This window comes from Elephas maximus, chromosome 3 (assembly GCF_024166365.1).
Source record: "Elephas maximus indicus isolate mEleMax1 chromosome 3, mEleMax1 primary haplotype, whole genome shotgun sequence".
Taxonomy (NCBI): Eukaryota; Metazoa; Chordata; class Mammalia; order Proboscidea; family Elephantidae; genus Elephas; species Elephas maximus.
Window position 1 is genome coordinate 112,948,868 of NC_064821.1, and position 26,310 is coordinate 112,975,177.

At 40.2% G+C, this 26,310-nt stretch overlaps 1 protein-coding gene across 1 annotated transcript in view; it reads right to left on the bottom strand.

Moving 5' to 3' along the window:
• SLC35D1 (solute carrier family 35 member D1) overlaps positions 1–26,310 on the bottom strand; it is a 46,248-nt gene that overhangs the window by 15,020 nt on the left and 4,918 nt on the right. The window contains exons 6-10 of the mRNA XM_049879539.1: positions 25,720–25,788; positions 23,127–23,229; positions 19,304–19,396; positions 5,549–5,616; positions 2,806–2,884 (exon numbers count right to left, since the gene is read on the bottom strand). Of these exons, the coding sequence (XP_049735496.1) occupies positions 2,806–2,884; positions 5,549–5,616; positions 19,304–19,396; positions 23,127–23,229; positions 25,720–25,788 (412 nt within the window). The remainder of the gene's footprint in view (positions 1–2,805; positions 2,885–5,548; positions 5,617–19,303; positions 19,397–23,126; positions 23,230–25,719; positions 25,789–26,310) is intronic.

Genomic DNA, 26,310 nt, shown 5'->3' on the forward strand with positions numbered 1-26,310 from the left:
TTATAATGATGTACCCTGAGAAAAAGTATTCAAAATCACATCAGCCTCTTCCAGGCCTAAGGATGGAGTCTACAAGCTCCTTAGAGCAGATTTTCTTATTACAGCAACCCTATAGGACAAACAGAGAACTGCCCCAGAGTACAGTTGCCAAGGAAACACCTGGTGGATTTCAACTGCCGAACTTTTGGTTAGCAGCCATAGCTCTTTAACCACTATGCCACCAGGGTTTCCTTCTTATTATTAGAGGGGGAAAAAATAAAATTAAATATGCAACAGCGAATAAGGTCAGTTGGCAACTGGGGAAACTCTGTAACAGGACCTCTTTTTTTTTTTTGCCCTATGATGAGAAAAAGCTGCCCCTCCTTTGAATGCAGAAAGAGAGAGAAAGAAAGACAAAGAGAGAGAGAGAGAGAGAGGCTGGATCAATTTGCATAACCTGTCAAGTTGATTTCCACTCACAGTGACCCTATAGGACAGAGTAGAACTGCCCCATAGGGTTTCCAAGGAGTTGCTGGTGGATTTGAACTGCCAACGTTTTGGTTAACAGCCAAGCTCTTAACCTCTGGGCCACCAGGGCTCCCAATTTGCATAAGCTGCCCAGAAAGTTCAGAGTGAGAAAGGTCACAGAATCCAAACCCTGTTGCTCAAAATCAGAAGTTAGAAAACCTGAAGGTGTGTATTAGAGGATCTTAACCAAGGCTTGCTGTCAGGAAAGGGCACCAACCCCCCAAAGCAGAAATTTCCAAGGAAGCAAAGAGGAATCTATACTGGCAGCTCGAATGGGTTTTCTTTGTTATGTCAATGAGGCAGTATTACTACTGTAGGGTGTGTCTTAATCTCTTTGAGATATAAAAACACATTGAGCAAAGGACAAAGCAAACAAACAAAGATGGGGGAAGAGAAATGCCAAGTCACATGAAGACTGCCCAGGAGCAGAAGTTCAAAAGAGACAAGGACCTTTCCTTCAGAGCCAACAAAGAAACAAAGCCTTCTCCTAGAGCCAGCGCCCTGAATTCAGACTTCTAGCCTCCTAAACTGTGAGAAGATAAATTTCTGTTTGTTAAAGCCACCGAGTTGTGGTGCTTCTGTTGTAGGAGCACTAGGTGACTAAGATAGAGGCCAGTGTAAAAAGTTCCACTGAGGCCTGTGAGAATCTGAAACAGCAAGGGCATCAGCAGACTCCCATTTGTCCAAAGGGGCAAGACATCGTTCAACAGCGATACCGCGTGAACTAATGGGAAGCAACACTAACAATGAACTAATTAGAAAATACAGTTTTTCCCTCCCTCCAGAGTTTGGATCCCTTTAGATTAAATAAGTCCCTGGGGTTCCTGGACTCCTGTGAAGAAGAGGATATATCAAAAGAAAGGTACTGGACTTTACGTTAATAAGAGAATGACTGTATTTGTACCCAATACTGATAATGACAAAAGTAAGAACACTAAGAGAGAGTCCATGCAAGTAGGTCTAATTGTTAAAATTAAACACAGGATTTCTGGCACCATCCTCTTCCTTGAAGAGTGTGGTACCAACTGCCCTGTCTCTTGTGTTTTTGCTGCTCTTATTCTGAAGATACATACAACCCACTTTGCTCTTGAAGCAATCACTCTACAAAACCAAAACACAGCTGAGAGCTAATTTGGGGGCTAAAACTGCCTCCAGCTTTCTGGGCAATTCACACAATTGACTTGTTATATAGCTTATTTTAGAATCCTCTTCACAGCAAACATTCTAATTCCGTTATCTGAAGCCACAGAACTTCTAGAGCTTTAATCCAAATCTAGTTTCCAAAATAAGGTCAGGTGGGCACCACTCCATTTGGAACATTGCAGTGGGAAACACAGCAGAGCAGTAAAAACTTTACCTCTGCAACCCCGTCCCTCACTACTGACTGATGGGGTATTAGAAGGGACATCACAAGGGCAACTGCACCCTTTTCCCCAAATGATCAAGGACCTCTGTCTTGCCTTTTTTAAAAAGCAAACCTCCTTTGCAAAGTCATTTGGAATTCAACCATGCTGTGCCCTCTTGGAAGCCCTGATGGTGCAGTGGTCAAGAGCTCAACTGGTAACCAAAAGGTAGGCACTTTGAATCTACCAGCTGTTCCTTGGAAACCCTATGGGGCAGTTTTACTCTGTCCTACAGGATTGCTATGAGCTGGAACTGACTTGACAGCAACAGATGGCCTCTTGGATCTTAAAAGTAATAGAATCACAAAGTCAGATTAAAGAGGGCCCAGCTTCAAGGCACTAACTTCAGCATATTACCTTGGCTCTCTCAGCTGGAGACAAATGAGCCTCCCTCCAATGAAATGGATCAAGAGGAAATGACATCACTGGGAATGCAGACACAGCTTTTAAAAGTGGGCAATTTAAAGTCTGGCTCAGGCATAGGAAAACTCCCTTGATTAGCTTCTGGCAGGCATCCTTTCCCTACAAAACAGCTAGAATTCAGTGAGGCAGAGAACAGAACGTGCCTCACCGGGGGTTAAAGGGACAGGCCTATCACTGCCAAGCTATTCATTGCCCTGTGAGATACAAGCCTGATGGTCCTTCCTCCTCTGCTCTAAGATAACACATTCTCCTCCCACACCCCTCTGAGCTGAGTTGCCTGAAAGTAGAGACTGTACCTCCCCCAAGTTCTTAAATGTTGTCTCAGAAACAAGCACCACCATTTGTCAAACTATCAACACATTCGGTGAGGAGATGCGGATTATGGGGCGTCCGAGCATAGCCAGATTCTTACTTTACAGAGATCATTTTCAGATACCCAGACACCAAAAAAAAAACTGTTTTTTCAACTCACCTTAATACAGCCAACTATTGTAGTTGTAAGAGCAGAATTATACTGAGTGCAGAGTACTGTGGCGTACATCAAGATAAACCTGGAAAGAAGAAAGCGGTATTTTGTATGTAGGATCCACTGGCTTACTTTATAATAATCTCCAATCAAAAAAAACCCAAAAACCAAACCCTTGCCGTCAAGTCGATTCCAACTCATAGCGACCCTATAGGACACAGGAGAACTGCCCCATAGGGTTTCTAAGGAGTGGATGGTGGGTTCGAACTGCTGACCTTTTTGCTTAGAAAAACAACCAGTACTGGCCAGTGCTGGCACATTCCAGTCACTGACCAACTGTGAGCTTTCCCCACCTCCCTGCTGCTTGTACTGCAGCTTCTAAGGCTGTCAGAGATTTTTTAAAATTTCATTAAAGAGAAACACATGTCCATTTCTGGCCAGGTATTCTTCCCTGCTACCCTCACCCTGGTGGCACAGTGGTTAAGAGCTATGGCTGCTAACCAAAAGGTTGGCAGTTCAAATCCACCAGGCACTCCTTGGAAACTCTATGGGGCTGTTCTACTCTGCCCTATAGGGTCGCTATGAGTTGGAGTTTACTCGACAGCAATGGATTTTTTTGTTTGTACCTGCACCCAAATCCTGAAAACATCATTCATAATCATGAATACTTTTTTCAGATCATGCTTCCTACTAATTTACTTAAACCATTGAAAGCTCGGAGTTTACAGACCCCAGTTCAGAGGTATACCTCCCTGACCTTTGGGCCAAGGTAAAGAGAAGAAAAATCCTTAAGGATAGAAGAAAGCCAAATTAGAACTAATTTAAGAGAATCTGTCTTGGAAGAAGTACAGCCAGAATGCTCCTTAGAACCAAGGATGGAAAGTCATCTCATGTACTCTGGACATGTTACCAGGAGGCTGCTAAAAGAAAGGGTCCCCCCTCCTTTCCCCCAGCCCCCTGATCTGGCCCAGAGGGGAGTGGCTGGTGGAAGGCCTATGGGGGAGGGGCTCAGGGCTGTTGCTGTCAGGTCCTCTGAATGGAGCCCAGCCACTTTCTCTCCTCAGGCTCCTCCTCGCCAACCCATCCAGCCCCCCCAACCCCCCACCCCCACCCCCTCCTCCCTCCCCATCCCCCACCCCCTACCCCCCACCCCCGCCTTGCCCCAGGAAACAACAAAGCCCAGGTGACTGCCCTTCTCCTTTCTTGTAAATACGAACCATGCATTTGTTCAGTGGGCCCTGTTTGTGTGAAGTCCATATCCATGATTCCTGACACTTGTCCCTCCCACCCCATCCCAAGTGGGGCAGAGATGCACGTGACTCCTGCCTGCCCTTGGTCTCTCAGACCTTGCTATAGCCAGAGATCAAAAAGAAGGGAGACCCTGAAAAAAAAAAATGATGTCCTTCTCCCTGAAGAAAAAGAGGAAGACCCTCAGCGAGATGGACTGACACAGTGGCTGCAACAATGGGGCTCAAGCATAACTACAATTGTAAGGATGACGCAGGACTGGGCAGTGTTTTGTTGTGTTGTACATAAAGTCGCTATGAGTCGGAATTGACTCAACAACATCTAACCACAACAACGAGAGAATACAGGTTCACCTGACAACAAAACAGCAGCAGCGGGAACTCCCAGGTTTGCACCGAGGCTTCCGAGTCTGACTCAATACCAAGGCACCGTATCAACTCTGTTTGGAAGCACCCACTCACAATGTGCCTAGCCTGTGCCAGATCCATTCACAAATTTCAACTGAAATGACAGGCTGGGGGGAAATGCATTAGGGAAATCACATGGAGGTGAGAAGAGGCACGTTTGAGGATCGATACCCTCTTGCCCACTACATATTCTCTCCCAAGAGGAAGACAACATGGGAGGGAGGCGTCAAACAGCCCCAAATTCAAATGCTGCCTAATAATTGTGCAGATTTAGACAATTAAGTTCTGAGCCTGCTTCCTCATAGGTAAGGGGACAAGACTATCTGTCAAATGGGCAAATGTAGAGATAAAATTAAATAACGCATGTTGAAACAAAATGGTCCTTATTACACAGTTGTTGTTGTTAGGTGCCAGTGAGTCAATTCTAACTCATAGCAACCCCATATGACACAGTAGAACTGCCCCATAGAGTTTTCTTGGCCGTAATCTTTACAGGAGCCCATCGCCAGGTCTTTCTCCTGGGGAGCTGCTAAGTGGGTTCAAACTGACACCTTTACAGGTAGGAGCTGAGCCCTGCACCACTAGGTCTCCTTTATTACACAGTAGGTTATTGGTAAGATTGGTTTCTTTTTCCTTTTTCTCAGCATGACTTTGGGATTAGTTAAGTAGCCCTGAGGGCGCATTCCTAAGGAAAGCAAAACCACCTAAATCTAGAGGGTTAATTATCCTAGGCTAATAGGGAAAAAAAAAAAAATTTTTTTTTTTAATAGGGAAACCCTGGTGGTGCAGTGGTTAAGTGCTACGGCTGCTAACCAAAGGGCTGGCAGTTCGAATCTGCCAGGTGCTCCTTGGGAACTCTATGGGGCAGTTCTACTCTATCCTACAGGGTCGCTATGAGTCGGAATCGACTCGACGGCACTGGGTTTGGATTTTTTTGGTTTTAATATACTCAGGAGACACGAACAGGATACTAAGGAGACATGAGGCAGAAGGACCCTACAACAAATGCCCCTCACAGTTGATGGAGGGGATGGGCAGGTATTTGACAAATTTCTCTAAGAAAATTATCTGCTAACAAGGTACCAAAGGCTTACCCCATCACACAGGAGAGGGTGAATTGCAGAAGAAAGAGAGTGTCGGCCCAGCCTTCAAAATCCATTGCCTGTAATACACAAGAAAGCATCCAGTTTTAGGGCAGGCCCTCAAAATTGGGTATCCCATTCAATAATCAAAATTTTTTCTATGCACCTGCCCCCACGGTGCACACTCATACATTCCCCTACGTCACTCCAAGGATAGTGATGTTCAAGAATTTCATATATAAATAGAGTTGAACCAACAAGCAGTTTCAGAAGGCTTTCTCCTTCCCTAAATGTGATATGGGGAGACTTTGTACTTCTCCCTGTGAGAACAAAGAAACTGGTATTTGCCTGAAGGCACAGCCACATCTGGCTAACCTCAGCAATTCTCCCAGATGGCTGTTAAGGTGCTAGTATTCAAGGCTTTCTCAAACATTAAAACATATTTTCTCCCTTTAACACATTCATGTACAAGGATACCCTTAGTTACACAAATTCAGCTGAAGTCTGTTCATAGATGGGGAGAATTATTGTTTTAAAACACTTGATTTCGAAAGCATGATTTTTTTTTAAGCCAAAAGGAATGAAGAGAAATGAAAGGGTGCATTGATCATCTTATCTCTCACCCAAGAGGGAGAGATTCTTTCTCTCAAATGAATAGTTTCTCTTGCAATATGAGCTTGATAAGCAAATTAGAGAAACATTCCGCCTTTTATCTCTCTGCCAATCTGTTCAGCTTTAACTCATGCCACTCTGACATAAATCTCATGGCTCCAAGGACTCCAGGAATACCAGGCTCCTTGCGGTTTATAAGACATGACATGCCGTTTCAGGCTCGCCTGCCCCTGCCTGGAATGCCCTCCCCCTCAACACGTGTCTGATTCCTGTTCCCCTCTTCAAAACAAAACTCAAGCTGCAACTTTGTGGGGTATTTCCTGATCAAGTACTCCTTCCTTTGTGCCTCACAAGTACTTATCTCTAGGCCTCTTATCATTCTGAATTGCAAGTATTTCGTTACCACGTCTATAGACTGTGAGCTCTCTGAGGGTAGGACCTACATTGCATTTATCTGATGGTATTCCTAACATTTGACAGACAGCAGACATTTCATCTTATGTTTCTGTCTTTGTTTTCCCTTTGTTGAGGTATGATTTACAAAAAATAAAATAAACCAATTTTAAGGGCACAATTTAATGAGTTTTGATAAATGTATACAATTATATAACCAGGATTACAATCATGATAAACAATATTTCCATTACCCCATAAAGTTCCCTCCCTCTCTTCTGTAGTCGACTCCTCCTCCACTTCCAGCCCTTGGCAACATCTGATCTACTTTCTGTTACAATTAATTTTTCCTGTTCAAGAATTTTCATATATGTGGAATTATACAGAATGTACTCATTTGTGTCTGGCTTGTTTCACTTAGCATAATGCTTACTGGCCACCTGTATTTCTTCTTTGGAGCCCTGATGGTGTAGTGGTAAAGGGCTCAGCTGTTAACCAAAAGCCTGGCATTTTGAATCTGTCAGTCGCTCCTTGGAAACTCTATGGGGCAGTTCTTTTGTCCTACAGGGTTATTATGAGTCAGAATCGACTTGACAGCAATAGGTATATTTCTTCTTCAATGAAATACGTGGTCCAAATCTTTTGCCAAATTTTTATTCAAGTTTGTCTTCTTACTACTGAGTTGTAAGAGTTCTTTATATATTCTGGATACGAGTTCTTAATCATATGTGTATTATACAAATATTTTTCCCAATCTGTAGTTCTTTTTTTTTTTTTTTGTAGCTTGCCTTCTTGTTTTTAACAGTGTTTTTTGAAAAGCAAAAATTTTCAATTTTGGTGTAGTTTAATTTAACGATTTTCTTTTATAATCCTTGCTTTTTATGACTTTTCTGTGAAACCTGTGCCCAACCCAAGGTCACAAAGATTTTCTCTTATTTTCTTCTAGGATTTTAAAATTTTAGCTCTTATGCTTAGGTCTATTATCCTTATCAATCTAATCTTTGTATATTTTAGCAGGTAAGGGTCAAGGTTCATTTTTTTGCACACAGATGTCAAATTGTTCCTGTACCATTTGTTGAAGAGATTATCCTTTCCCCATTGATTTGCTTACCTTGGCATCTTTGACAAAAAATAATTGGTCTATTTCTAGATTCTCTGCTCTGTTCCATTGATCTAAACATCTACCCTTAATCCAAAACCACACTCTCTTGATTATTATAGCTTTATAAGAAGTCTTGAAATCAGGTAGGATAAATCCTCCAAAGCTGCTGTTTTCCAAAATTGATTTGACTATTCTATATCCTTTGCAATTCCATATAAGAGATCACCTAAAACATGAAATGCAGATACTTTAAATGTGCTATATAAAATTTATATATACAGAAGAGATTACTCATTTAAAGTTCTACCACTGTTATCTGTGTGGTAAATTTGAAGGCACATCTTTTATTCTCCCTAAAATAGGAAACACAGAAGGCACAGTGAATGGGTACTTTGCTAGTCAGGAAAAAACAAATCCTTAAAACAAAACAAAACTTCTGTCTCTAGGGAAACTTCTGATAAAGAGCCATTATGGAGAGGGTGAGCTGCCTGGTCAGTCTGTGTGTGGCACAGAACTAGATGGGCTCTCTGCCAAGGGCCTGCAATCTTTAATTTTGGCTGAGTGGTGGCTGTTATTATAGACTGGACATACAAAGATGCGTACTTGGGTTTTCCTTCTGGTTTGAATAAAGGCTTTGGTTCTATAGGTGCTAGCAGTGTGATGTAATACCACAGGCCAACACACCACAGCAGTGAAAAGGTTGGAGCATAAGCAGTGGGCAAAGGTTATGTGGACCTATTATTGCTTCCTAAAATTAGTCATTTGGTTTAAGTAAGACTTTTAGTTAATATTAAAAATAATTGAAAAGAAAAGTTTTTTAAAAGTCTGATTTTTAGTTAGGCAATGGAAATGAAGAGAGAAAAGGAATATCTCAATGACATTAGGCACTAAGACCACATAATCAATAACAAGGCTAAAATCTAGTCCTCAGATACAATTAGATTTCATCTTATATAACAGTGCTGATCTACTGACTCTAGCTGTCTGGACCACTGTCTCAAGAAACAATATGAGACTTTGACTAGGCTTAGCAGGAAAGCATTGGTACTACCTGGCAATGTCTACAATGAACAAAGGTTAATAACTTAGCACCTTATGCATGCGGCTGCTAACCAAAAGGTTGGTGGTTTGAACCCACAAGTGGCTCTGTGGGAGAAAGGTCTTGATTATCTGCTCCTGTAAAGACTGCAGCCTAGGAAATTCAATGGGCAGTTCTACTCTGTCATACAGGGTTGCTGTGAGTTGCAATCTACTCAACAGTACACAGCAACGACAATCTAGTGAGAAGCAGCCCTGGTGGTGCAACGGTTAAGTACTCAACTGCTAACTGAAAGGTCTGGGGTTCAAACCCACCCAGTAGCATCAAGAGACTTGGCTATCCGCTCCCATAAAGATTACAGCCTTGGAAACCCTATGAGAGCAGTTCTACTCTGTCATATAAGGTCATTTTGAGTTGGAATCAACTCCACGGCATACAACAACAGTCTAGTGCCAGGAGTCCCTGGGTGGCGCAAATGGTTAAGTGCCTTACTGCCAGCTGAAAGGTTGGGGGTTCAAACCCACCCAGAGACACCTCAGAAGACATGCCTGGTGACCTATTTCTGAAAGGTCACAGCCTTGACAATCCTGTAGAACAGTTCTACTCTGCACACATAGGGTCACCAGGAATTGGAATCAATGGCAACTAACAATAACCTAGTAACAAGCATAGACTTTCAATGTGCACTGCATCTTTTGCTTGGCAGCTGTAGCTCTTAACCACTATGCCACCAGGGCTTCCCATCAACGTACAGGGATCTGAAATAAAATCCAAATCATGACTGACATATTTTCTTAGTGTTTTGATACCTACTTTCTTACTATGAAGTCTAAAAATAAACCAACTACTTTGTCTTTGGACCTTGTAATAAAGGGATGATGAATGATAATACCATGATATTTTGGAAATTCTTCCTCCAAAAAACTATTGAGAAAAACAATTGAATCCTTATTCTAGAAAGTAAAGTGCTAGAAAACTTTCAGCACAGAAGACAATGGCAGTGGTACAAATGATCTGCATAGTTCCTTCCCCACCTGGGGAAAGTCAGGCCAGGTTCCTGGAGCCAGTGGTTCTAGGCGGCCCACTCTACCCCCTGTACTACTGTAACCATTTGCCACAACTTCTGCTCTGTCCCTCAGACAAGGAATCAGAACCCAAATATCCTAACTACCTCTGCTTACTGGACTCTTGCCACCTATGTAAAACACATGTATCATGACCAAACTACCCACTCAGGCTTACCAACTGGATCACTTGATTTTATTTTTAAAAGCATAGCCTCAAAGGTTAAGAACGGCTACTTTATCAGTCAAAAAGAATATACTGGCAAAGAGAAAGATCCATTTGTTCATAATTGAAGAATAAGTGACCCAACCCACTTGTTTTACATATAAGAATACCAAGGCTCGGAAAGCAGAAGGGACGTGTATCTACGTGGGAGGAATAATTCAGAATCTGAGAATCAGTCTGTATGATCTACAGTGACCCAGGAAGGGTTAATAACTCTGGAGTAGCCAAACCAATGACCTAAATTTTTTTTTCATTTTAGTCAGTAAATGCTTAGTAAGAGGCACACCCAGGTAGATGATTTGTGCAGTAGCTTTTCCTGTAAAACTCATCTGACCCATGTAGCTTAACCAGTGATATAATGAAGACATTATACAATATACCAATGCGTACAGTACTGGCCTTGTGAGATCTACAGCAGGGGTCTGTTCTCCCGTCCCTACGTGAGAACACCTAGCTGGGTGTGCTGCCAGAAAGCCAGGCTCCAATTCCTGTGACTGTGAATCACTGGCTTTGTGCTGCACACATTCCTTTTAGAAGCAGCAGCGAGTAAGTTTAAACACATTTTGCTCCAACTGGCACTTTAGAAAGTCATGAGTCAACTGATGTCTGTTCCACTTTTATCTGGTTTAACTATGTATCTTTTACTAATAGTAAGCTGGCTTTTGCATGACACATAGTTAAAAAGAAAAAAGTTTTAAAGTTAGAAGACATACGTTTTAAAAAACTAAGTGCTTGGCTAGGATGTACAGAAACTGGAACTCTGGCGCATCGCTGGTGGGAATGTAAAACGGTGCAGCTGATGCGGAAAACCATCTGATGTTTTCTCAAAGAGTTAATCATGGAAGTGCTATAAAAAACCAAAATCCCAGTGCCGTCGAGTCAATTCCGACTCATAGAGACCCTACAGGACAGAGTAGAACTGCCCCATAGGTTTCCAAGGAGTGCCTGGCCAATTCCAACTGCTGACCCTTTGGCTAGCAGTTGTAGCACTTAACCACTACGCCACCAGGGGAAGTACAATATGACCCAGCAATTCCACTCCTAGGTATATCCCCAAAAGACTTGTGAGCAGGGAGACAAATACTTGTACGTATTTTTTTTTTTTTATGTTCACTGCAGTTATTATTCACAATAACCAAAAGGTGGAAACAACCTACAAGTGTCTCTCAACAGATGAATGGCTAAACAAAAGGTACTAAACACACACAATGGAATATTACTCAGCCATAAAGAGAAATGAAGTTTTGATACACACTATGGCATGAATAAAAAAAACCTTGAAAATATTGTGCCAAGTGAAATAAGTCAGACACAAAAGACAAATATTTTGTGATCCTATTTACATAGACTATACAGAACATAGACAAAAGTTTATTAGTGGTTACCAGGGGCAAGGGGGAAGGGGGAATGGAGAGTTACTGCTTAAAGGGTACTGAGTTTCTGTTTGGGGTGATGAAAAACTTTAGGAAATGATTGTGATGATGGTTGCAAAACATGGTGAATGTCACTAACGTCACCAAATTGTACTCTTAAAAAGGAGTTAAAATGTCAATTTTTTGTTATATATATTTATCACAATGAAATTAAAAAAACAAAAACTAAGTACTGAATATACTGACCCCTGGTAAACCCAGAACTTTGAAAACCTTGAACAAACTTAAAAATATATGCATGTGTATGAGTGTATACACACATTCATACACACACACATACATTTTATATATAAAGATATTAGTTTGGTTTCTCAGAATGCTCTGCCAAGGCTTTGTATTATGTGCTCGCTGGGATGAGTTGTACAACTGGAACTTGCCTTTCAATCTTTATATTAATTATTTTTTGTCCTGGGGCTCCACTTCTTACTTAAAGACTGTGTCAGCCTCATCAATTGCTCTGTTCAGCTTCTGCCTCCTTGGAGAGCTGACCTTTCAGAGCCCTCTTGCTGTGTTCCTATCCTAACAGAGGGAAGTTTCCCCTCCTCTGCTTACTGCAGTTAAGAGTGGGACTTTGAGAAAAAGAATTTGCATGTGAATTTGCTTCAGACTGCATCCTGGATGAGAGCCTATAACAATGAATAATGACAACAAATTGGTCTGTCCCACTTGCCCTAACCCTCTGCTATGAAGTTGATTCTGACAGATAGTGACCCTACAGGACAGAGTAGAACTACCCGATAAGGTTTCCAAGGCTGTAATCTTTACAGAAGCAGACTACCACATCTTTCTCCTGCACAGTGGCTGATGGGTTCGAACTGCCAACCTTAGCAGCCAAGTGCATAACCATTGTGCCACCAGGGCTCCTCCACCTAGTTGTTCTTGTAAATTTAAGATTCATCAAAGGATAGTCACCTTTTATACAAAAAACTTATCTTTTTCATATTATTCCTTTTATAAGATATAGTTTTTAAATACATTCACATGATTCTACAATCAAAAAAAAAAAAAAAAAGATAGTGAAAAGTGTCTCTCCCATCCCTGTTCTATACTCACCCAGTTCCCACACACACAAACTTGATGGTTCCTGTGGTGGATTAATTAATTACTTGTGTCTGTGGCCTTTCTAGCCATGGTCTTTTAACTCCCACCCAGGTGATTGTGTGATAGGGTAATTGTGGCCTACCAAGGGGAGTGGTGGAAACCCTGGTGGTGCAGTGATTAAGAGTGTGGCTGCAAAAGGTCGGCAGTTCAAATCCACCAGGTGCTCCTTGGAAGCCCTATGGGGCAGTTCTACTCTGTCCTGTAGGAGCACTATGAGTCAGAATCAACTCAACGGCAATGGTTTGGTTTAAAGGGATTGGTCAGTTTGGCCTTAAAAGTGAGCCAATTCCAGAGCAAAGAGGAGAGCCCAACACCACCAAAGAAGGGGAGGCCTGCAAGAGACAGCGCAGTGAGCTTCCTGGCCCACGGAGCGAGAAAACTGAGTGCCTTTGGGCAGACTGACTGTCAGGGAGAAGTCTACACCTGACCCATCAAGCTGGGACTTGCCAGCCTCCACAACCGCATGAGCCATTTCTTTTACATGCTTTGTGAGTTCTGTGAGACCTTGCAGGGAATTAGAGAACCCAAAGACAGGAGGGAGAGTAGTGAGGTGAGAGGGAGTAGTTGATGTTAAGAGATGATGGAGTGGTACAGCAGCTTGGAAAACTAAAGACATTTGGGACATCTTTAACCTCCACCTCATTAGAGCCAGCTTTGTGCTGATCTTTATAAAAGAAGCTATTCGTTTAGTCACTTTATTAGTTTCATGTATATTCTCCCAGTGTTTATATAAATATTAAGTGAATAAAAGGTGCACGTATGTGTTTTGGACTGATGTGTCCCCCCAAAATATGTGTTGTAAATCCTAACCTCTATGGCTGTGGTTACAATCCCAGGAAATTAGTTTTTTGTTGCTACTGAGGCAGAATTCGTGTACAGTGTGTCAGGAGTCAGTCTCGTACAAGCGATAAAGGGAGCAGATTAGGCAAGCAGAGATGGGGGAAGAGAGATGCCAAGCCACATGAAGACCGCCCAGGAGCAGAAGCTCAGAAGAGACAAGGACCTTCCTCCAGAGCCGACAGAGAGAGAAAGCCTTCCTCTAGAGCTGGCACCCTAAATTTGGACGTCGAGCCTCCTAAACTGTGAGAAAATACATTTGTTTGTTAAAGCCACCACTTGCGGTATTTCTGTTATAGCAGCACTAGATAACTAAGAATATATATTCTTATTTTTTGCTGGTTCCCACAAAAGGAAAGAGTTTTGCACCTTCCTTTTTCATTGAACAATTTATGCTGGAGGCTTTTTCACTCATTACACAGCTGTCACACAAAATGGTTTTTAACACCCCATCTCTGTCAGGAAAGCAAGACCAACAGATGAGAGCATTTATCAGCACTGGTTACAGGAGTCAGGGAGCAGCTGAGCTGACTGCAGCTGAGCAGCCTCCACACTGGCATGCCTCTTACTCCTCAGCAACTGTGTCTCAGCCCTGGAAAGCACCCCACCTAGAGGAAAACTAATTCAACCCACTCTACACATGACAAAAGGGGGCAAGCAAGAGAGTGAAAGAGACTTGTCCAAAGTTAGATGGTGGTCAAGGACAGAATTGGAGGTTGCTGGTCTTCTGCATTCTGGCCCCACATTCTCTCCGCTGTACCAACTATGTCACAAACCTGTATGGATCTGTCACTACCTGCTGAGTAAATTTCAAATTCCTGTCTTTAGCACTGGTTGCTACTCAGACGGAAGCAGGGTGTAGTAAGGTGGGAAGATCAAGAGTACCAGTCTAAATCTGGGTTCGAATCCTGAGGCCTCTCTGGGCCCCAGGTTCATCTCTAAAATAAGAGGCTTGAACCAGATGCTCTCTAAGGTCTCTTCTAAGGTCTCCAAAGTCTTTGACTTCTACCCTCTACTCATACCGAAGAGTCTGATCTTTGCAGCTGTGCCTGTGCTCACCGGGTGAGTTCCCCTTGGATGTGCTTTTTGTTTCTCTCTGTCCTCATCTTTCCAGGCCCAGCTCAACTTTTCCCGGTATATACCTATTCAGAAGATGCTCTTGTAAACATGGTAAGCACTCCCGTATTTCAGGGCCTTTACATCCAACTAGATTATTCTCCCTCCAAACAAACCAACCAGACTCAAAGCAACCCCACAAGGGCAGCGCAGAGCTGCCCCATAGGGTTTCCAAGGCTGTAAATCTTTGCAGAAGTAGACTGTCACATCTTTTTTCCATGGAGTGGCTCATGGGTTCCAACTGCCAACCTTTTGGTTAGCAGCTGAGCGCTTAACTACTGAGCCCCCAGGGCTCCTTACTCTCCCTCCAGAGCCACACAAATTGCTCAGTTCATTCAGTTTAGTGTCTGCTCAAATGCACCTTATAAAGAAGCCTTTCCTAACGATTTTATTTAAAATAAAACTTCCTCAGAACTCTTCATCCCTGTTTTATTTTTCTTCATAGCACTCATTCTATAATTTATGTTTAGTCTATCTCAACCCATCGGAATGCAGGCTCCGCTAAAACAGGGACTTCTGTCCTTTTTTTTTTTAAGAGTGCCTGACACATAATAAGCACTCAGAAAATACTTGAATGAAAGAAATATATTTATAAACAATCAACTACCAACAAGGACAAGCTGTACATGCTCTACTTCTAATACCAGTACTGAGGTATTTTTCACATTCAATAGTTTGTCCTATGAGAAAGCCCTACTTCGTAATCCCAAATGTGGGGAAAAAAGTGAGAGAGGCAACAAATGGCTTTGGGAAATACATGTAGTTGGGTGAACAGCAAGGGATCTGGTATCAGAGAGGTTCTAGTTCTAATCACTGTGCAACCTTGAGGATACCCTCAACCTCTATTAGACACGGCAACTGTCTTAGTTTCTTAGTGCTATATCAAAAATACCACAAGTGGATGGCTTTAACAAACAAAAATTTATTTTTTCACAGTTTAGGAGGTTAGAAGTCCAAATTCAGGGCACTAGCTCTAGAGGAAGACACTCTCTCTCAGCTCTGGGAGGAAATCCTTGTCTCAGCTTCTCTAGCCCCTTCATTCCTGGGTTTCTTGGCAATCTATCTTTCCCCCATTTGTGCTTGCCTGCTTCTGTGCCTAATCTGCTTCTATGTCAAAAATGATAAGGTTTAAAGCACACCCTACACTGATAAGGCCTCAATGACATAACAAAGAAAACTCCTTTCCCAAATGGGATTACAGCCACAGATACAAGGTAGGATTCCAACACGTATTTCTGGGAGGACACAATATAATCCACAACAGCAACCCGCCTCACAGGTATATGAGGATCGGGGAAATGATGTATGTGGAAGCAGTCTGTTAAGTATGATGTATCACACCTTGGAGGAGAAGTCTCACTAAAGGCCAAAATCAGGCTCAAATTGTTTATTTGAAAACAGCTCTATATAAAGATAAGTTGCCACCAAAAAAAGTGTCCATTCTTAAAATCTATATAAACACACATGCATGCTTATTTATATATACATATATTTTTTAGAGGAAAAGCACAGTTCTAAAGGTTATACAATGAAAATGAACCTCACTTACTGGAAAACTCTTACCTGGAAACCTGCCACATATTTCACTCTGTAATGTGAACTCTTTTTTGCCAGGGCTTCAGGCAAACAGACTCCTGACTACTATGATATTAGAATCTTCCGGTGGAAGATACAAACTGCAAACCCCTTAAAGAATACTATGAGCCTCTGAAAACCTTTGGTTATTTATGGCTTCCATCCACTGTTTCCAGGCTGGTTGTCACTAACCACAATGCCCCAGGTCAGCATTACTTGTTGCATTTGGTGCCCGGGAAAATCAAGCCCTACCTCCTCCAAAAAGCCAATCTTGATATTTAACTCACACCAATTTCTTCCTAACCTGAACACTTGTATTTTCAGTGATGTACTCAGTGATGAGCAAGCCCTTTGTTGTTACACCATCTCTGTATCATGCTAAATGCCTTCCTTGTCTGTCAAGACTGTGTCATATTTCTCATATATCCCCAAGAGAACTTAGTATAAGGCTTTCTTAGCAAAGGGAAGATGTTCAAAAATACTAAATTTAACTGGATATAAAATGAAATCGTGGTGACTTGTTTCATAATCAAAATACTAATTAAAATGAAATTATACAACTCTTCTCATAAGCACACAAGGAATTTAGGAACAGAATCAAACTTAGAACTCTCACTTTCTAAGTTTCAAACTTTATTCATAGCCTCAGAACAACACAGATTATTCACACCACCTATATTTTGTCTGTCGGCAAACCTCCAACAACAAGGGGATGGAACTGATCCACTTCCTCTTTATAGCCCACCCACCCAGACCCAGTGCCGTGGAGTTGATTCCGACAATACCCCAAATATACGTCTCTTACAGAACCTCTAACTGTTCACTGCTCTTATGTTGACAGGTCTATTCCCTACGTAAATGGTAAGGTCCTCAAAGTCAAGAACACCACCTAATCTTTTATTTTCCTTACTACCTGAATCTAACACAGTGAGAAACACAATAAAACTTAGTATCTACTTGAGAACCTGAGGAAGGAGAGAAAAGGGCATGAAACTGAAATACATAGCTGGTGTTTCCATCTGTACCCCAATAAATGTTTTATAAGAACCATGTTAATTAGTATTAAGAGTGAGGATGAACAAACATTTACGTAAAACTCAAAAGACTGATAGGGTTTGACTATAAAGAAATGAGTTCAGCTTCCGTAAGTAGTTTATCATCTCAGCTTGAAAGTATTCAGATGAACTCTGGCACTCTTTATAAACATAATTCTTCCAAAATAAACCTTTCCTGACCTTTACCTGGCACTTCCACTGGGAAAACAAATAAGATTACTCAAATTCTACTCTCTGCTTAAATAAGGAAGGAAAGAAGAAGAAAATCTATATCTCATCCTAATATTAAGTGTTCACTTTTCACACTGAGTAAAAAACATTCTTAATTATACTGGAACATTTCAAATAGAATATGATCTATGAATTTTGAAATACGCATGAATTATGCTACAACCTCACAGATTACACTCAACTTTACAGATAACTTATAGGAAAATTATCATCACTTTGAAATGAAGAAGTATTTTCTTCTTTCAATTAGCTACAAGCTTCGAGTCAAAGTTTCAACTTAATGAAAATTCAATCTTTGTTAAATCCTTAGTATCTATCCACATTGATCTCCTAACTTTCTCCTGTATAGACTGGGCTCAAGATTTGGAAGCATGAGGAGGCTGATAATTTTGTCACATATATGACCCAAATCTGACTCTACCACCCACCAACTATATGGCCTTGGGCGTGTTAATTATTCTCTCTGAACCTCTATTTCCACACTGATAAAACAGAGATAATTCAAACTTCCCACACTGGTAAACTAGAGCTATTATGAAGACTACATTGTATTTTTTTTATTTTATATACATGTAGTGAGTAACAACAACAAAAAGAAAACCACAACCTTTTGCTGTCAAGTCAATTCCAACTCAGGGTGACCCCATGTGTTGCAATTTTCAATAGCTGTGATCTTGGAAGCAGACCACTAGGCCTTTCTTCTGAGGCACCACTGGGTGGATTCGTACCCTCAACCTTTCAGTTAGTAGTCAGGTGTTTAACCATTTCCACCACCTAAAGACTCAATAAATGTTAGTTTCTCTTCCTACTCTTCCACAGCCACAAAATACTTAATCAACACTCTTTACTAGTCAGAGCAATAGCTCCCTCCGTCTTCTAGTCTGGGGCCGTTTTTAGGCCTGCTGGTGGCCTGGCTACAGTTTACGAAAACATTTACACCTATATTTAAGATGATCTGTGCCAATTCTTTAAAAGAAATAGCTCTTGATGAAAAAAAAATAACAGCTTTATAAGCAGTCTTCTCCTTCTGCCTCTGGTTCCAAGAACAATTTTTTAACAGTATAATTGCTTTCAAAAACCTTTTATTTCAGCTCCCACTGATCTGTGGGGATTATCACTGTCATTAGAATGAATAACCAACACATTCATTCTGAAAAGTTACTAGCCAAGGGAATCATTGGAAGCAATCTTGACACAGAAATCCTTGGCAGAAGTCTGGATTTCTATTTAGTTCACAAAATTATGTGAATTTTGGCAATATGGTGTCACTTTTTTCCTATGAATGTGGGCTTGTTTTAGAGGAAAATTCTTCTCTGAATTTATTTCACTATTCCTCTATTCTGGATTTATATAGCTATATATTGTAGAAAATGGATAAACTATTATATTAACTGCTATTTATATGGTTAAGTGATCACATAAAGTGCAAAATATCTCCGGGGGGTCGGGGGTGGGGAGAGATAGCTTGGGATTTAAGCCAGGATGGCAACTGTACATGAAAACACAAAGCTTCTCATGAAGCCTAGCAGTTTGTTTCAGGTAGAAAGAACTTCATTATTCAGGATTTTTTGTTTCTCAAGGAGAGTTTTCTATTATATCTATTTTATAGCTTAGGAGAAATGTAAAAATTCCCTTTCTCTATCCTTCTGGCACATAAGAAAAGGACACTCGTTGACATGCACTATTTTTATATCGACAGTCAGAGCTATTCTAAGCCATTTTAGTACTATCCAGTACTTATGCCAAGGAAAAAGGTTAGCACGGCATTAGCAAGCTGAAAAGCAAACTTTCAGTTTTTGGTCATTTAATAAAGTCTATCCTTGGAAACACTGGAGCAGTTCTCCTCTGTCCTAGAGGGTTGCTATGAGTCAGAATCAACTCGACAGCAATGGGTTTGGGGTTTGTTTTTGTTTGTTTGTTTTTTCAATCTTTTGCTCATGAATCATCAGCATAAACCATTAAACTATAATTAGAAAGTCTTACCTTTTGTGCATCTCCTGTGACATATGCAATGGCCAATGTGGGCAGAATCATGAACAGTGCATTGTAATAGAGCAGGCCATATTTTCCCAGCTCCTAGGACAGGAAATAATTAGGTGTTTTACTTGGCTCTTTGAGACTGATAGACACAACTCTATGTTGTTATTGTTACGTGCCGTTGAGTCGCTTCTGACTCATAGCAACCCTACGTACAACAGAACAAAACACTGCCCAATCCTGTGCCATCCTCACAATTGTTGCTATGTTTGAGCCCACTGTTGCAGCCACTGCGTCAACCCATTTTGTTGAGGGTCTTCCTCTCTTTTGCTGACCCTCTACTTGACCAAGCATGACGTCCTTCTCCAGGGACTAGTCCCTCCTAGTAACATGTCCAAAGTACGTGAGGCTAAGTCTCATATCCTCGCCTCCAAGAAGCATGCCAGTTGTGCTTCTTCTAAGACAAATTTGTTTGTTCTTCTGGTAATCCATGGTATATTCAATACACAACCCTATATCGCCCCGATTACACACACACACATACACACCCCTCAGAATGTACACAGAAAATCACCAAGTCAAAAGTTTTGAAAACACGAAGAAATAATCTAAGTTTTCAGAAGACAAAAAGAAACAGAAAGCAACCTTAAAAGATTTTAAACTTATTTGAGCTAAATTCAAGCACTTAAGATCAGAGAAATAAAAATGACATCAACTGGCTGCCTCAAAACAACAAGTAGGGAAGAGATTATTTTAAATACAAATGCACATATTTATAGGTACACATTCCTGAAGCTCTTCTCTTCACAGAATTGAATCAAGAGTTATCAAGTTAGCCTTGGGCTTTTCTGGACCATAATAGAGTGCCATTTAAGAAAGGTGGATAGACAGATCCAGACACACAGACTCAAACCTAGATCAACACAGACAGGCATAACTTCCTAGTGAAGAACTGCTGAAAATGTGTATGTGAGACACAATGGAGATCAAGATTACTATGGCTAAACTCCCAAAACACAGTATGATTAGTTGTGCCCCCAGAGACTGAGGACCAATGAAGGACATCAACATCTTCAAACACAGGGAGCCTATGGGAACTCTGGGCCTATCTTGATTCACACACTTCTAGGACATCTAGCGGAAAGTACAGTCAATGGAAAAAGTAGGCCAGAGTTGTGAGGGGAGCTGTGAGAACAGAGGTATAATGTCTATCTAACTTCTGTGATTTGAAAGATCACTTACAGTAATAAAAAAGTCAAACTATATTCTCAAAAGGAGATTTGAAAAACTGGAAACAAATACTCAACAAAAGAAAAACTAGCTGATTAAACTATGAGCAGCCATACACGAAAACATCACACAGCCACAAAAAATGTTTAATAACGCTGACAGACATGGAAAGGTGTTCATGAAACAGTACTGAGTGAAAAGTAAGAGCTTAGAAAATATGATACTTCGTTCCTCTTTTGTTTAAAATTTTAGATACTGTGTGTGTGTACACACACAGGCACTCACACCTACAAAAAAGGATATCCACCAAAGCAGTGCTTCTCATTTGATGGTGGGAGAAGGGAGAATTATGTATCCTTCTTCTTTCTCATCTATGTTTTCTACTTCCACCATAAATTTGTATCACTTACATGATTGCTTTTCGAGATTAAAGTTAAAAAACATTTTAAATTCAACAGCTGCATCAGGTCTGAAATAGTCACTAAGTCTTCATGCCACATGACTCATGCTCAAAGGACCAAGATTACAAAAAAAAAAAAAAAGATTACAAGGACTCCCAAAATTATAGGTAGTAAAACTCTTAATTTATTAAAAGCATCTCAGTGTGGTCATACTGCTTCCAGGATAAACCGAATAAGTGGCTGCTTATGGTCACCACAAGTATCGATGAAAAAGTGCACCTCATTTCTAAGACAGCATACATTTGAATCAGGGAAAGCCACGGTAGGACACAAGCTCGAACACAGGTGCTCATCTGCCAGAAGCGTTAAGGGTTAGTGCCAAGTCATCCAGGAAGCAGAGGATGCGTACACACATCTGCACAAGATGTCCAGATACCTGACAAACATCAAAAGTCTAAATGCCAAAGTTTTTTGTTTTTTCTCGTTAAATTTTAACTGTTTTGAATAGCTTTCTCCCTGCCTTCTTAAACAGAGTACTCAGGGTACAATTTGATTCAGGAGCACCATCATCGACATGTATTATTGTATCGTGTTCTAACACAGCGCCACCCTTACTGCTATTTACTAGCCTCTGCATAATTTTTTGAAGTACTTCTGCCTTTTATAGTTTTCCTGTTTGTTTCTCTTATTGTTACCTCTCTTTTTTCACTGCTGGTAAGCCTCTCTGCATTAAACAGAATCCTACCTTCTAGTTTGCTGCTTCTAAACTGTGGACTAAGAAAAGCAGCTCACTAAGCTTAAATGTTCTAACTAGTACAAATAAGTCATAAGTCATTTCTGAATGAAGAACTAACGGGCTCTCCTGGGAGTAAAGTACTTCCGTTAAAATGCAATCATCATACAAAGCCATCAGGGCAAATAAGTGGAAGACATAAAAGGTGTACGTAAAGAAAATCTGTTGGAAACATATCTACACTGTCCTTAGTTCTTGAAGGATATTCAAAAGGACATTCTCTGAGGATATTAAAAGGTACTGGGAGGGCCAGGAAATCCATGATTCTTTTTTGGACGACAAGGCAAAGCCCCTAGCCAAGACTGTCCCGCACAAATACCACACCAACTAGATATTAACTAATACTGCTATCAAGTAGGTAGGGAATTTGCATTTATTTACGAGTCTGAGCACCAAAAAAGTATCTGAAGTAGTTTCTGAAATACTGTACATATAATAGAGCAGACTAAGAAAAACAAGCAGATTAGGTCCTCTGACCGAAAAGAAAATATGGATAGGAAAGTAAGATAAAGCCATGGTCCGTTACAAGATTTAACTACGAGATAAAAATACACCAGTTGCTCAGGGAAAGCTACGATGACATCTAAGATTAATGTCTCATGTGGGTCCTCATATAGGGTACATTATAATGTAAAAGATGAAGTCTTCAACAACAACTCAATGGAGATACAAATGAGTTTCATGTAGTTGTTTCTTACAATAACATAACTCATAATAAAACGTAGTAAAAGCAATGTGGCTCAAATATTCAGCTTTCTGATGGTCTGGCTTGATCTAAAAGTAAAATTTCGACTCAACAGCACACAACAACAACATATTCAAAGTATACAGTAAACAAACAAAAAATACCTTGTAAAGCCTTTGTGTACCTGCTGCCAGTTGAGGGCAAAGTGCTGAGTATACAAAGTTCGTGTGTATGAGATCTAGGCCAGGGAACCCAGTGCTGCTTCTAACAGAGATCCTGGTGCTCCTTAATGTTTCCCACTATCTGTAGCACACAAAGGCCATCCTCGTTCTACAGCCCCATCCAACATTCACTTCCCCTCAAGCCTGCCCAAAGGCTCCCAGATATTGCTCCCAAATCCTCAGGAACATAGCCATGAACGTTTATGGCACTTTTCTCCTATGAGCACCGCTTCTATTTGCTGGCCCATTCTGACCAACAGTGACCCAAACCCTTCCCGAAAAGGCAGCAATAAAGTCTAATTAGTAATTAATTAATTAAAAAACAAAGTTCTTTACGTGAGCACCAGACTACAGGTATTTTTACCCTCAGAGAGACCTCTATGTCTTTCCTATTCCTCCCTAAGCATTTTTCTTTATTCTCAGCTTTTTCCCTGATGAACTGACATTACTATTCCCAGCATTAGTAAATATGTTAGAGAAGCGTTAGACTACTACCTACTTTTGAATCTAATTTTTGTTTTACGTATGCACCATTTGCCGCTGTCAAGACATCATTTATCAGGATAAAAACATATCCTTCCAGATCAAATGCCAAGTCGGAGCTGCAAAACATGAGCAACACTTTAATAACAACTTACATTTAAAGAACATGCATTTAATTTTAAATATGTCCAAATTAAAATATTTGCAAGAATACATTCTTATCTAGGAAAGTGAACATTAGGCATTTTATCAGCTACTAGTATTTCTCAATTCCCGGTCACAGTTTGCAATTTCATATTCAATAAAGGATTCTTCAGAAATAAGTAGCACTCAAACATAAACACATCATTAGCAATAATCAATCATTTCAGTTAATAGCATACTGCTCTGAATTCAAACACAAAACAACAAGCAACCAAATTTATGAGTACAGCACATCTGTGAAGCAGGCAGAAGGCATCAGCTCTCAATTTCACAGACAAGGAAACCAAAAGGATGAAGCTGTTAACATGTCATTTTCCAAAGAGTCACAAAAAAGGTTCCACTATTGTGCAGAGGTAGTTAGGCCGCTGGGTAGAATTTCCAAAGGGTGGATCATGGTTAGTTGTGACATCAACCTAGAACAATGTCTAAGTACATGTAGGAGCATAAATACTTAAATAATTGCTCAATAAATTTACGAGGCATAACTAGTGGATTTGGGAAAAACACAAAATTTCTGGTAGCTAGTAGAGCACCAGGCACAAGAGTACAGCTCAGTAAGTTTATTCGAATAAATGAAATCCTAAAAAAAAGTATGCTATTGCCATATGTTAGCACTCTAGCTGAAACAGTGGCCCCAAAGTCTGCAATTTTCAAGGGATACTACAAACTTGTAATTAAACTACAAGGAGCCTAGACTTCCAAGGAACCTATGCTACTGCAACTTTTGGCAGGATCAGCTTAATTCACAAGGAACCCTGGTGGCCCAGTGGTTAAGCGCTTGGCTGCTAAGTAAAAGGTCAGCTGTTAAACCCGCCAGCTGCTCTTTGGCAGAAAGATGTGGCAGTCTACTTCCATAAAGATTAGAGCCTTGGAAACCTTATGGGGCAGTTCTACTCTATTCTATGGGGTCACTATGAGTCAGAATGGAACTTGAAGGCAACAGTAAAGGGAGTCTAATATACACCTCCCTCCCTAAGCAACCATTACCTGACAACCCTAACTTCAGATTTCTCCCAATCTGTATCCCAAGTAAAAGGTTCTAATTAGACAAAACTGGTGCAGATAACAATTCTCCTCAGAAACTTTTTGAAAGCCAGAGTAAGCCCTGAGGCCTGTTTGGTTCAATTTTGGATCTCATCAACTTTAAGGATATGTTTCAAAGACTCACAGGACACCTCTAAAAAGAAAGGTATGTGGTTAGTATAAAATTTCTTCCCAAAGAGCCAATAATATCCATATGATTTATAATTATATAAGTAAATTCTAATACCCAATTATGCCATTCTCTCTTGTTTACGATGAAATTTCACTTGGAGATTTACAGTTGAAAAGAATTTGACTTATATTTCCTGTTGCCTATACAACAGGCGGAGCCCTGGTGGCACAGTGATTAAGAGCTCTGCCGCTAATTAAAAGGTCAGCAGTTCCAATCTACCAGATGCGCCTTGGAAACCCTATGGGGCAGTTCTACTCTGTCCTACAGGGTCACTATGAGTCAGAATCAACTCGACGGCAATAGGTTTTTTTAATGCCACGAGGACATGACGAAGGTAAATAATTCAATCCAAGAAGCACACTCAACTCCCAGATGGAAAATATATGTCAAGCATAATTCATGCATGCATGCCCTGGACTGAGTAAGATGTTGTAGATAGAAGGCTTTTAGCAATCATTTTAATTTTTTGAGTCTTTGGGTATACATTTTCCCATGCATTTTGAAACTAAACCTTAGGAAAAATGGAAAAAGCTTTAGTAATTTAATATTTATTATTCTAATATAACATGGTTAGGGCATTTGTGATATATCTTTTTTTAAGTGAGGCCAAATAAAGCAATGCTACTGTTTAATAATCCCCATGGCAAATGATTCATTACCATTTGCCTCACCTTGAAGAAAAGCAGATACTATTTTCTTTAGCAGTAGGCAAGGTTAAAAAACACTGCAGGGTTTATAAAAGCATCTAGACTCTAGAATAAAGTGCAGATTCAAATTCTGGCTCTCCTGTTTATTAGCTATGTGACCTGGAACAAGTCATTGAACTTAAGCTTTAGTTTCCTCAATCATAAAATAGGAAAACTATACTCAAGAGATGCTGTGAAGAATACACACAAAGAACACGTGTAAAATGCCGAATATAATGTGGCAAATGTAAGTTCTCAACAAGAAGACAGTAAGAAATTCTAAATTCAGCTTTTAAGAATCCCAGAAATCTGAATTGTGCCAGCCTGATCTTAATAGAGTCAAAAATATATAACCTTTTCAAGAGCCTTCGGATGCTTTTCAAAGATATGGTTTTACTTAGACTATAGATCTTTCTCTTTACTGATAGTTGATACTTTATTATCAATAATTATTGATCATTTCTAATGTACTAGCATAGGTTTTATATGGGCCAACATCTTACCTGGCAGCTACAAAGGCACCAATAATCATCGCAAATACAGTCATCTTGATGCCCCAAGAAAAGGTCTTCCTATAAAATAAAACAATTAAATACACATCCATATACAGACACATATATATATATACAGATTCAGTTACCCAGCTGCTCATTTTCAACACAGACAATAAAATATTAGTGATGAACAAAATAAATTTTTAAAAATCATCCCAAAATTCTAAAAATATATATATATAAGTGAGGCATTCTTAAAAAAGGTATAAACAATCATATTTTAAATGTTTCCGAGGAATTAGGTATTTAAAAGAACCCCTTTAATGAAGCAAAAGCTCATTTTATTTATATAAATAACTATATCCACATTGTTTCTTATTCTTACAATTATTATTAGTTTGAATTTTTAAAAATCAGAATTTCTTTAAGTTGGAAAAGATCACACACATTTGTAGTAAATGTAGCCAAGACATAAACACAATTTAAAACCTACACCTATGATTTTGACCTGGCTTTTTCACCCCATGGCAGCAGTAGGTATAAGAATTCTAGAAGACAAACCAACGTTCAGATAGATTTCCAAGCTCTGATTCATGATCT